Source organism: Scatophagus argus, chromosome 20 (genome assembly GCF_020382885.2).
Source record: "Scatophagus argus isolate fScaArg1 chromosome 20, fScaArg1.pri, whole genome shotgun sequence".
Lineage (NCBI taxonomy): Eukaryota > Metazoa > Chordata > Actinopteri > Scatophagidae > Scatophagus > Scatophagus argus.
The window spans coordinates 7,834,159-7,847,225 of NC_058512.1; the positions used below are offsets into that span (position 1 = coordinate 7,834,159).

Genomic DNA, 13,067 nt, shown 5'->3' on the forward strand with positions numbered 1-13,067 from the left:
CGCAAGGTTAATCGACAAAAATGCATTTCTTTGACAAGGTGTGTTTAACTAGAAGCGTTCATGAGCGAATAGAGTGAAAAATGATAAATTATTTACTGACATTATTATACATTTTATATTACAAATGCAAAATATTAACTTCAAGGGTTTGATCTCAATGATTTTGTGCTGTGACAAAATGTGTAAAAACCTTGGTACACATCCAATCAGTTCTTTTAACTAAGAAGTGGTAAACTATCCTAGCTGAAAACTAAATTTAGACCTCAGCAGATCATGGACAAAAATTCCGTTCTCATTTGTATTATGGTCAGGTGTTGATTAGAGTAAATTAATTTTCAAGAGTAAGTCCACAAGAATGGTAAAAGGCATGTGCACTGACTTATGTGACTTATCACAGAGGGGAGAGGGATGGGATCTGGGAAACATTTATAGCACTTGCTCACATGGCTACAATTATCAATATAAGAAGGCTACATCTACAAATTTAGCAGCAGCAGCATAAGCACTGTTAAAGAAACATCTGCACATACCAGTGTTACCATTACATTAAGTTATGCAAATACACTGAATGTACTTGTTACTGAAAAATATAAGTTAACTTTTCTCTGCACCTTCAGCATGCCTTTTCTTCCAGTCTCTTTTTTTTATAATCTGTCTCAGACACAGTATGATTTTTAAAATAAACTTTTATGGCAAATTCATCAACTGAACCTGATGAGATCAAATAAAAAGCAGATGTGACTTCCTCCTTCGCAGACATACTGCAAGCTCTGATGAATCAATCTACCTACCCCTAATATTAGGAATATTAAATCACTGAAAATAATGTGGAGGAAAAAGTCAATGGAGTCAAACACATTATTTACTGTAGTTTTGTAAGATGTGGTTTTCAGAGGTGCCCCTGTTGTGCACACAAAGAACAAGCATGTAGTTGTACATACGTGAGGTAATACAAATATAATCATAATAGATACTTTATTTATCTGTTCCCAAATGATCTCTAAAGCATTTAATAGCAACAGACGACACCCCCAACAGTGAAGTGAAGGAGGGGTCATAAACAACCCTCAAAGGCCAAGCCTCAAAAGAAAAGGTGCACATTAAATTGCCACTCACTGAGGCTCCGACTTTAAATGGATTGTACAAGAAAAGGAAAAACAAAACACGGAAATAAAGTAAAGGAACAGCACATATACATCTAAGTTAAGTCTTAAGACTTTTTTTTTGCCCTCATTAATCTGTTATGTCTGTAAAATACACCACCTGCCAGGAGATCTTCAAATGGATTGCTTGATTGTAACTACAATATCACAGCAGGAACTGTTGACAGAAGACATTCAAGTCTCTCAGGAAAACATAGTGGGAAGTTATGCAGATCTCCTGATTCTGAGGTAAAATGGATGATGAAAACTGTTATAAATGACAGGAAAACTAATGCTGTCATAATGTGTAATGCCTTTTTTAAAGAATTTTACCTGTTAATGAAAGTCGTTTCTATAATGTGTTACTTCTGGTAGCCTCTCTGGTAGCCTCTCGACCGTGGGTCATTCAAAATTCACAATTCTCTCATGTTGATGATTCTAAACAAGGGCATAACTGAATTCCAGGTAAATGCTGAAATGTCAATTTGCAACAAAACAGCTTCTCGCCTTCCTTGGAAAACAGTAACAGCAACACTAGGGATGAGTTCAACTTTTTAACTCAAAAATACACACACACAATCACACGCAGTTCCACACATGGTCTTAATTTGTACCAGCTGGCTCGTCAGACTGGCAGACAACAGCCAATCCCTGGTCTGTAGACACAAACTGGTGTTTGTAAATCACCACTTCAGATAAAAGGAGAGCTAAGTGTCTTGAGCCAAGGGGAAACCAAAGGAGATAAAGGTGGAGAAAGAGAGAGTGCAACTGTCAGCCCCATTATCCTGAAAATATGCCTGTACTGTAAAAAACGCAAACTAAGAGCATGAAGCAAAACATGAACTTGGAGAGGGGGGAAACACAGAGTGACGCTGTTAGTAAAGACAGAGTGATGACAATAATGTACTGCAACTCCAGCATTTCCCCTTGTGATGGAAACTTGGCACTGGGGTGAAGTTAGATCACCTCTACAGAGGGATGCCTGCACATGTTCATGCACAAACACTCAAATACAAACACATGCTACAGTCACCTTGGCTCAAATGCTGATGTTGAAGCTTGCAGATTGTCAAAATGTCCTGCCTTTGATTCAAATCGATAAACCAAGCAGACACATGCACAAACATGGGAGAGTGTTCTTGGAAGATCGAGGCCCTCAGATATTTAGGTGGCCCCACAAAAGCACTCCCTGAACCCGCCAAACAATAGAGGAAGACTCAGGAACTTGAGGCAGATCTTACAAACTCACCTCTCTTTACTTACATTATCAAAGCCATGTCACAACTAGTGGGGTCAATAATCAAACTAGTTATTGCAATCATAGCAAATATTATTTATCTATATATTTATATACACATATTTGAAGCTTAGGCATAGGAAGCAGGAGTGAGCATCTGTGAGACATTTGTGGAGAGAAAGAAAGAAAGAGCAACAGAGAGAAACTAGTGAGTTTCCAAGCACCATCTCATGGTTTACTGGAATGCTGGTGAGCGCCTGGTGCGTGAGGTAATGTCCTGTCACCCAGCCCCACCCATACCCACTGAAGCTCACCGTCTCATTGGTCCTGGGCTAATGATGGGCCACTTCCATGGCCTACTGAGAATGGGGCTGTAAAAGTTAGTGAGTGGGTGCAATTATGCAGTTTACCTATCGCAGTCTCATCAGGCCAGACAGGAGTAGTGACTGGGTGGTAAGGGAACTTTGACCACAAACTAATGTATAAGGAATGGTGAGCATACGATGCCAGCAAGTTAAAAACAGATGGGTCTGCAAAGTATATGAATGTCCCTCAGTCAATGGTCCCCCTATGCTCAATAAAACAGGGCCAAAATCCCGCATATTAACAGCCTGAAAATGTTGCGTGGGGTCATCAGTGCCATGAAAAAATACACCAGTCACAATGAGGTTTCCACATGGAAGAACCACAATAATAATTGAAACGGGAAAAGTAAAAGGGAAAAAGGAACGCCATCCCAGAGGTTTCTTTTTAATGTTACCACACGCTTATGTCACTGGCATTGTGCCTGACGAAGGCTGTGTGGTTTGGGGGAATGTTGGTGAGAGTTACAGTGCCAGAGAAGCTGGCCTTCCAGTGCTGCTGAAAGCAACAGCTCAGCTACTGTATGAGCTTTTGTTTTTGTAAGCATGTTATTCAGCTTGTGCGACGGTATGTGCAAGTCCGCCTGTGTGTTTGTTTGCATGTATATGCAGAGGAAAATGTGTTTAAATGTGTATGTACGCTCTGTAGTAGCCTGTATACAGTATGCATGTATCCACCACTTTAATACACAAACACACAGTGCCTGATTTTTTAGAACTTGGGACAAAACCTTGCCAGTTAATTGTGTCCTTGTTTTTTCCAGTCAGAATATACATATATATATATTTTTTTTACAATGCCTATCTTCTCCCTCTCCTTTACAACTGGAGCATTACTTACCTAAACTTGAATGTGGGAGGTGTTATTTAATTCAGACCTTATGCACTTAATGTTTGTTTAACATCTGAAGATGGGTGAACTTTATATATAGGCAATTTCTTGCAGCATGAGAGGACTAAAATGTTATCCCTTCTGTTGCTTATGTATAATTAAGGGGAGTGTTCTCCAGGGGTGCCCAGGGGTTGCGTCAGAGATTGCCTGGGCAGCAGCCCTCTCAGGAGAAATCACCTGGTTTGCTGTTTGATCTTAAAGTTTGGATGCACACACACACACACACACACTCCCCAGTCATCTATACACATGTAAGTGAAGGTCTGCACACATACATGGATACATGCACATGGACACATGCACACACACTCACACAGGTTAGTTGCTAGGGCCAGTTCACCAATTCAATCCCCCTAGAGCACGTTGAGCTGGCTCACCATATTCCGTGGTGTGGTAGTGGGAGAACATTATGTTCTGCTCCACAAAGACAGCAGTAGTACATTTCTGTCCCCTATGGACCTGCCCTATAATCCTGCATGAAGTCGGCACTGTGAGTGTGCACGTTTGCCTGTGAGTTTCTGTCGGACTGTGTACCTGTGCGTAAGGAGAATCATTTAAGTAAGCTGAGGCCACCTTGTTTTATTCACCAGTAGCCTCTTATTTGAGGTCTTCTACAATATGTTGCAATGGGTCTGACATTGAAAGAAGGAACAGAAAAGTTTGGGTTTTTTTTTTTTTTTTTTTTAAATGAAAGCAGTATAACCATTCAACCTGGCTAGAATGTTTTGGCATTTTGGCCTTTTTGTGATCATTAATGTGTCTCAACTTTATTAACTTCATGCATTCTCTGGTGTGCATATGGTATTTTGATTGGATCAAACTGCTCATTTGAGGACACTCTAATGTGGGAATGGCCAATAAGAGCGGTTTTGGACCATTTTATACTTTCACAATCATTTTTATTCAGTGATGTATTTTCTTTTGAGTGCAGTAAGACTGTCGGTCAAACTCATTTCCAGACTGTTTTACCTCCAGTTACAACCACTAACTCCATCTGTTCATCCATCTGTCATTTGACTCCTAACATTATTTCATATGTCATTTCGGCCATCATATAATGTATCTTTACATATTATTTACTTTTGCTGGTTTTACAGCACCTGACTGCTGTGTGTACTTTTGAATCAGTTTTCATTAACAAATCTTGACCTCTCCTCCCTTATCTAAATCTGCACATTCCCTGCCATTTCCTTCATGTAACTACACTTTTTTTATCATTCAAGCACAATAAATATTACTATAGCATTGACATTGTGGTTTCTATCTCAAAAGTGTGAATAACCTCTACTAACTAAAGTTAGTGCTGGAATAGCACACATTTACATTCTGCAGACTGCAGTCTACTGAGCTATCGTGTACTAAAGAGCAGTACGTATTTATGGCTCTATGCATCATTTATTCTTATGTTGCCGAACCCTTCCTCACCAGTGCTTTGAATGAGGGAGCATTCACCCATCCTTCTCCTTGGCATTGCTCTGGTGCGTGTCAGAAGTTAAGCAAAAAGTTCAGCTCTCATGGACAAAATGCTGTAGGCCTATAGTGACATTATCATTCACCGTGGTATTTAATGGATGTTATCTCTGTATTCCTCTGTGTCTGTGTTTTACAGCAGAAATATATTTCTGTGGACACCCTTAGCACACAAGCTCAGCACTTGAGAGTTCGTGCAGATACATGATCTCTCTTTCTCCTCAAGTGTCTTCTTGTGCTGTTGTTGCATTCTAGCATCTGCAAAGATCTCTATCACCGCTGCCCGCCTCTCACTCTCTCTCAGACACACACACACATACACAGAATCTGTGTGTATGTGTCTTGAGACATCAAACGGAACTGATACACAAATCCAATGCAGACTTGTTTACTAGATCAGAAGGAAATGATGTGCTATCTTTTCCCTCTACCCTCAACACATTCATTCAGAACAAAAAAACACAGACAAGCACACAGAGAGCTAGTTACACTACCACCGTCTTGTATCAGGGCTGTACATCTTTAGCCTAGCTCCACCAAAGAGCTGTGAGCCATAAACACAGGAAAATGATCAAATAAAACTGCAGAGCATAAAGTGAACTATCACTGTAACGAGGTAGGACAATATGATGTTGGGTTCTGATAATACTATAACAACTACAACTAGGACAAATTCATTGTCATAGGGAGAAGTGCGTGACATCAGGATACTAAGGCAAATTTTGGGAAAGTAGTTAGTTCTACCTCAAAATTTTTAGGTTATGCATTGAATGTTGCTGTGTTCACTTTGTCACTTATGACTTCAAATAAAATCCAAGATATGTGTTCAACACAACACAAGTAAAATTTTAGGTGATAAAATTCTCTCTAATGCAAAAAGTCCTCCTTAAACAACACAATAAGCTGTTTTTTTATCTGATGCTGCTATCTGCAGAATGATTTATTTTAAAGTGCCTTATTGAAAACCATTACAAATCCTTGTTTCAAAAATAAAACCTTCTGGTTTAGGCACAAAAATACCTTGAGACTGGTATAATAAAGTAATGTTGGCCTTTGGTTTTGACCAAAGGCGAACATTGCCTTATTTTAGCCAAAATCTGACGAGGCCACTAGAGGGCACAATCATTTGAGCATAAACATATGAGTTTTTGAGATATTTACATTTGAAATAACTGGGTCTGATGGGGTTTTTTTGTTGTTGGGTTGATCTTACTGATCTTAATTTTGTCCCGTAGATCTTAATGCAGAAATCAACAGGTATGTGCATGGAAGCAATTGCATTCATATTCATATTTCATTCATATTTTCAATATACATACATCTTAGATTGAATTTAGAATTAGAATATGCCTCTGTTTCAGTTTCTAGTTCAGTTTTGGGAGAATGGTACTCACTCCTGGACTAGGTATTTAGAAATCTGGAGAAGTCAAGGATCATTGAAGCTATCCTGGCAGCTTGTGGTGGCCAGCACCTTGCTAAGACACCTTGGTTAGGTTTCTTTGTACACTTCTTTGTTCCCTTTGCACTTCTAACCTGTTTCTGGCCCTCAGTTTGCCTCTCTCTCTTTATTCATCTCTGTCTTCTTCTCTACACAAAACTACAAGAAGGATAATAATGACACATATTGTGGGATGGATGCTGGTGGTTAACCAGACACTAACTCCAGCTGAGAACATTACTGTCATTTTGGCTTTGTGCCGTGGTAATGACATTGCCTCTGGGGTGTGGTTAGCTGAGATCAAAGGGTAACTATATGTGCCAAGTCCCCAACCAGATATGACAGCTGCCTTTCTGTATCTCTATTATTGATCCTGTCAAGCATCCAAATCTTACTGTACCCATTTAGTGCCATGGTGGTTGTATGCACACTTAATGTAAGTTTAGTACACATGGAATTGGTGAATGATGAAGAGAGAATGAGTGTGTTAACCCATTCCAACAGCAGCTTAGCTTCTGAAAGGGTCACCCTTAAACTTTTTCATGCGAGGTCACTCAGTGCTCTTAACAGTTGTTTCTTGAGTAAAGATACTATGTCACAACATGCCCTATGCTTCTGTTTCAGTTACTTCAAGTAGGAGAGAGAAATTCTTAACGAGAGTAGAGTCTTAGCACAATTAACCTTTTCCACCCTGCAGATTCATTTTATTCATCGATATGGTACGCAAATGATGCTATTGACTGATTTCTTCTGTCAGCCTTGTTTGCCTTGAAGTGGCAAGTGATTCCATGGCAATGAACCAACCATCTACTGACCCTACATGGAAGTTGTTAATATTGCTTGCAATTTTACAAAATTCTTTAAGAGCGAAATAGATCTTTTCACCATATATAAAGGGAAAGCAATGACATTTCTCCACTTTCTATTGCTGAGGAAGCAGGGATCAAGCTCTTCCAACAGCCATCACTAAACATAAACAGGTCAGTTCACTTGAAATTGCTCAGAAACTGGTCTATAGCCTTGCACACTTCCCCAGTGGTATGCAAACTACATTTACTGTCAGCAATCATAGATGTGCAAACCACAGAAGGCATACTTCTACACACACACACACACACTCACAGTGTAGAAAATACGACTATGTTCCAACAAAACATGAGTCACCTCAATGTCAGAGTGCTGCAAGTTTTCATCAGATCCAAGGATTGTACCATATACAAGCAAATAAGGTGACTTCATGAGTTGAGTTCATACTCGTTTTCCGAGAAGCAATGCATTCACTTGTCCATCTCGAATACAGAAAATAAGCCCCGTAGTCTTCACCATTTTAACACTGACGACAGTCATATCAAAGTTGCCAAGCTATTTACAATTCCAACAGCTTTCTAACTCTCTGTTAAGGACAATATCTGATTATTATCATATGTAATTGTGATCATAAGTAACTATGCACTTCTGAGTCTTGGACTTTTGCTATGTTGGTTATATCAAAGGTTTCATATCTTTTTCCACCAAAAAAAAAAAAAAAAAAAAAAAAATGCTACCCACATGCCTTAAATTTCTATTTACTGGGCAGGCTATGGCTGATTCCTGATTGGAATTGAGACCAATCGTTGGCAAACAAAAAAGCAATTAAAAAACCAGCTGCCAGACATTTCCAAAAGTTCCTTTATAATCTTCAATTTCATCTTCAATAACTTAGTTTTGCTACCGGTCAGCCACTGTGGTATTTTTTATATTGTTCTAAAGTGACCACATTTAAACTGGATCCATGAATGAAGGCAGATCTACTGCCTGGTCTTCATCTCCAGATCTAATTCTCACATGCCTCATCTGTGGCATGAGCCTCCAGGACAGTCGTCATAACCGTATGCACGCAATTTCACAATTGCTTGGAAGTATAGCCTGAGCGAGGGGCTTGTTATGTTATCTTTGTTTTCTGAAATGGATTACCATGAGCAAACAAGTGTGCACGATCGCGTGTGCATGATGTGCGAGCAGGTTTTTTTGTTTGTGTGTGCATATGCTCGAAACTGCAAGGACACAGTGCAATCAGAGTTAATTTGGAGTTGAGGGGACGGCATTTGATGCTGCAGTAGTGCACGTTACTGGAGTGGAAAAATAAATGTCAGTGATTACATGAACATGTAGTGATTTTGGTGAGAAGAATGGGTTCTGGGGACACAATTTTTGATGTAACAACATACCTACAAGTTCATGATTTACTGACTGGATGACAGAATTTGTGAGAACTTGCGAAAGGAGGAACTTCACACATGCACCCTCCCCCCTGTGGCCACATACACACACCTTTTCACACACACACACACACACAATCAAACACTCACAGCACACCATAGACTGGCACTAAATGCACTTTATCTATTTTGCCTTGTTTTATATCTTTATATTTTTCTGAAGTGTTCATTTTAAGTATTTTGTGCTATTTATACATGTGTCTTTAAGCCGAGAATCTCTACAAAATTTTGTTTGCTCGCATAATGACAATAAAGACTCTTGAATCTTGAGGAAAACGGACAAGCAAAGAGAGAGATAGCATCAAGACTTTGTTGTTTTGTTACCTGTGTTTGCATATTTTCTACACATGCACATGCACTTGTGTGTCCAAGCATAGTATACAGTCAGTGGCTTTGTAATGAGGTGATCTCATCACATATGACTTTGGGAACAGTGCGTTCTCCACAGTGCTTTTTGGTATGAACAATGTGTTCTTCACAGCAGAAATCCTTTCTTTATGGCTATATGGACATGTTCCACTGGTGTCTCAGTCCACCAAGAGAACAAACCATCTGCAAGGTTGCTGGTTGGAACATGCGCCCTTTTGTGTTCAGACATTTGTGGTGCCATATAAATATCAAATGCACTAAATGGCATGTGTTAATCCTATCTTTGTTTTTTGCAAATTCTTGCCAAAGTGTTCTTGAGCAAGACACCTGATCACAGCTGGTCAATAATTCATAGTTCACTGGTCTTGTAAAATGGATCATCAGCAGTTAGAACACAGCCATCAGCCATCATCACATGCTTCCAACACCACACGCATGCCTCTGAAGAGACAGCACTGTCCCGTGTAGATGTGTGATGCCTAACAAAACCAGCACAAAGTGTCCTTTGTAGGGTTATAAGTATACAATTTAACAGCACATAGTGATGTCACTCAAAGTGGGATACTGCTGGATGTTTGTTGTAACAGTAACAGTTTGATCAACAAATACCCCGAACGCCATTAAAAAACTTGATACTACTTGGACCATATCAGTGAGAGGGGATTAAATAGGAGTGAGTCTAATGCACTTCTTTGTGTCCAAAGGTTTGTGTGTGTGTGTACATGTGTGTATGCCTCACGCTAATGTTTTGGGCAATCAGCCCCTTTCTGTGTCGCGACAGCAACAGATCAATGCCTTCACCTGGCTGAGTTGAAATCAATGGTTTCTTCTTTTGTCTTCAATTAGCATTACTTCAGTGAAAGCTGCAAACTTCTGCACCCACCCTGGGAGACACCTAATGAAGTGTCCCAATCTCTGAGATTGCTTAACTGGCAAACAAGCACAAGAAGCTTTGTTGCAAGCAACTTGTGAAAACTGAGGCTTCATTATCATCAATATGAAAACTGGTTTATAGATGAGAAAGCAAGAACACCAAATCAGAATGATAAAGAATCAAAGACCCAGACTATTCAGGAGAATGTTTGTTTGTAATGACAATAATGGTCCAGTTTGTTGATTGATTGATTGATTGATTGATTGTCTGACAAGATATTTAATGTTTTTATATGTCTGATGTGATAAACAACATTGACTTGTTTTTAAAATATATAATATATAATACTTTCACACTGAAATATCTAAAAATGACTAGCCCTTTGTTATATATTTTGCTGAGATGTGTACTACATTATTATATTATTACACTTTTCAACAATGTTCAAATCCAGAGAAAACCGTAATTGTATGCAAGGTAATGGTGTGTTTTAGTTGGTCTCCTGCTGCAGCAGCTTCTGGAACAGTCAGGAAGTGAAGAAGGCAAACATGACTAAACGTGACACGAATAAATCTTTTAAACATTACCTCGTCTGAGAACATTTCTGCATAAGTCACATATCTACTGTGCACACGACAAACTGTAAAGGGTCTAACCTTAGTAACAGCGGGGTATCCAGCGGCCACCTCACCAGAGCAGTAGGGCTTCTGCTCGTGGGAAACTTCTACAGAGGTCGCCCACTGGTCAAGGAAACCACTGGGGGTGTAGAGGCCACAGTCTCTGACGCCTGTCTCTCGCTCAAAGTCCTCACACACTCCATCGCCATCATAGTAGTAGCACATGCTTGGCTCCTCTGCAGGTGAACAGACAACAGAAAACAAGTTGGAATTTCAAATAAATCATTCTGTGTGCTTTACCTGTATACAAATGATTTTTTTGAGTAATACAGCTAAAATATCAAGCTGTCACTTCATAAATATCCCCCACCAACACCCTAGTCTTCCTTGTCTAGCATGTTTTCATTTGCACAAAGCCATGCGGGTAATTTTTTTTTTACATAATTCAACTTTTAGTACTTGCTTCCCTACCCCTTTTTTCATATCGAACATGTATACTCCCTTTATCCTTTGGTATAACATTTCTAACCTTATCCCTATCATTTTAAAAGATGGAGAGGAAGAGCACATGATAAAGAAGGGTAAATAAAAGGTGCATGAAAAAGGAGGATAGATTCTTGAGTGAGGATCTACAAATAAGAGATGAAAGAATATGTTAACATCAGGAAGAAAGAGATCAAAAGAAAGAATGGAAGGGGGAGAGCGATAAAATGAGAGTGAGAGAGACAAACAGAGAGAGAGGAGGGGGTTAGCGGGGAACCAGACAAAGTCAAGAGGTAAAGAAAGATACAGCCGTAATTTTTACAGACATCCCACCCGGAGTTAAGGTCTGGAACTGGAAGCTATGGAGTGGAGGTGAGGGGAGCAGAGCAAGGAGGTTGCATGGGCCTCATTGCTCCCAGCTTTCAGCTAAAGCAGTGTCAGCCAGTGGGGTTCCAGTTAGGGGGAAAGGCGGCATTCTGTGCCAAGTTGGCCGGGGCCTCCTCCTCGAAATTCCAGCCCTCTCCAGCACAGCCAAAAACTCAAGTCAGTTCTGTGTTCTGGCAATGGTGAAACGAGGGGCTACTGAGGGGGCATACGGAATACACTCCCGCCACTCACTCAGCGGGAACAGAGGCAAGGAAGAAGGGAAGGGAGGGACAAGAGGAAGCTCAAACAGTGGTTTGTGAAGGCTGCAGAAATAATAGATAGACCGTGAGCAGAACAGAAAAGTGGAGAGAAAAGGATGGAAAAGGAGAAAGAGTGTTACTGCAGTATTTGAATTTGGACAGGGACAGAATAAACAGATAATGGAAAAAGTGGAAAGGTGATTGAGTGCAACAGCAAAAAGAAGACAGCCCTACAGTCTGAAACAGGAAGAGTAATGAGATGGACAAAAATGGATAGAGAGAGAGCAGGTCTTTTTTGTGCAGAAATATGTGATTGATTAAAATGCATTTTGGATTTTCTTTATGCTTTACCTACACGTGTTGACTGTAGCTTGGAGCCCTATTGAAACACGGGAATTGTAATGCCTGGTGGGGTCATGTGAAAAGAACCTGTCGATGTCGTTGATTCCAGAAATAATTCATCTCAATCGTGTGAATAGCCTATTAAAGCTCATCCAGACTATAGTACCCTGGCCTTGTTGTATATTTAGTGTCAATTCTTCATCCAACTCTCTTTTTCACTATCCAACACACTGACATGCAGGCATTCTCTCACAAATACAGACAGATGAACAGAAGGTCCCATCATTATAGTGTCAGATTTCTGTGCAAAAATACAACTTTGTCAGACAGTGTCGGACGGATGGACACACACACACGCACAAGCACACACACGCACACATATATGCACGCCCTTGAGCACTGCAGTTGGTGGAAAAACAGCACAGCCAATGCAGTCATCCAGCAATCTGACAGGGATTAAGTGGCCACTTCACAGAAGCTCACACGTGTGCATGGATGCATGTACTGTGCATGCCCAAGTACACACGCACACACACACACACACATCACAACAGGGGGCAAAATTAATGTCAGACAGCAGGAGAACTGCACAGGAAACCATCCATCTATTCATAAAGGGGAAAAAAAAATCTGCATAGGAGATGCCAGTCACTCAACGACGTAAAATAAGATAACTCACCCTTTGAAAAATAATGACTTCCAGATTTTTTTAACAGGAGGTCAAAGTGATTATTATATCTAATGTCATTTTATTCCTTTGAGGAAGACATGAAGTATTTGGATTAAACACCCAGATGTTAAATCTGTTCATTCACAAAGTTAGCCTGTGGGTCTTACAGAAAACTTTGCAGCCTTTCTTTGTGGGATAATAGAAACAGTCACATCCAAAAAGCAATAACCTCATGGCACATGGTGGTAATATTTTTATGCGCATGTTACATGCCATTTTAAAGGTCA

At 40.0% G+C, this 13,067-nt stretch overlaps 1 protein-coding gene across 1 annotated transcript in view; it reads right to left on the minus strand.

Moving 5' to 3' along the window:
- Positions 1-13,067, minus strand: part of pappaa (pregnancy-associated plasma protein A, pappalysin 1a) — an 85,487-nt gene that overhangs the window by 39,940 nt on the left and 32,480 nt on the right. Inside the window, exon 10 of the mRNA XM_046375611.1 lies at positions 10,699-10,895. Coding sequence (XP_046231567.1) covers positions 10,699-10,895 — 197 coding nt within the window. The remainder of the gene's footprint in view (positions 1-10,698; positions 10,896-13,067) is intronic.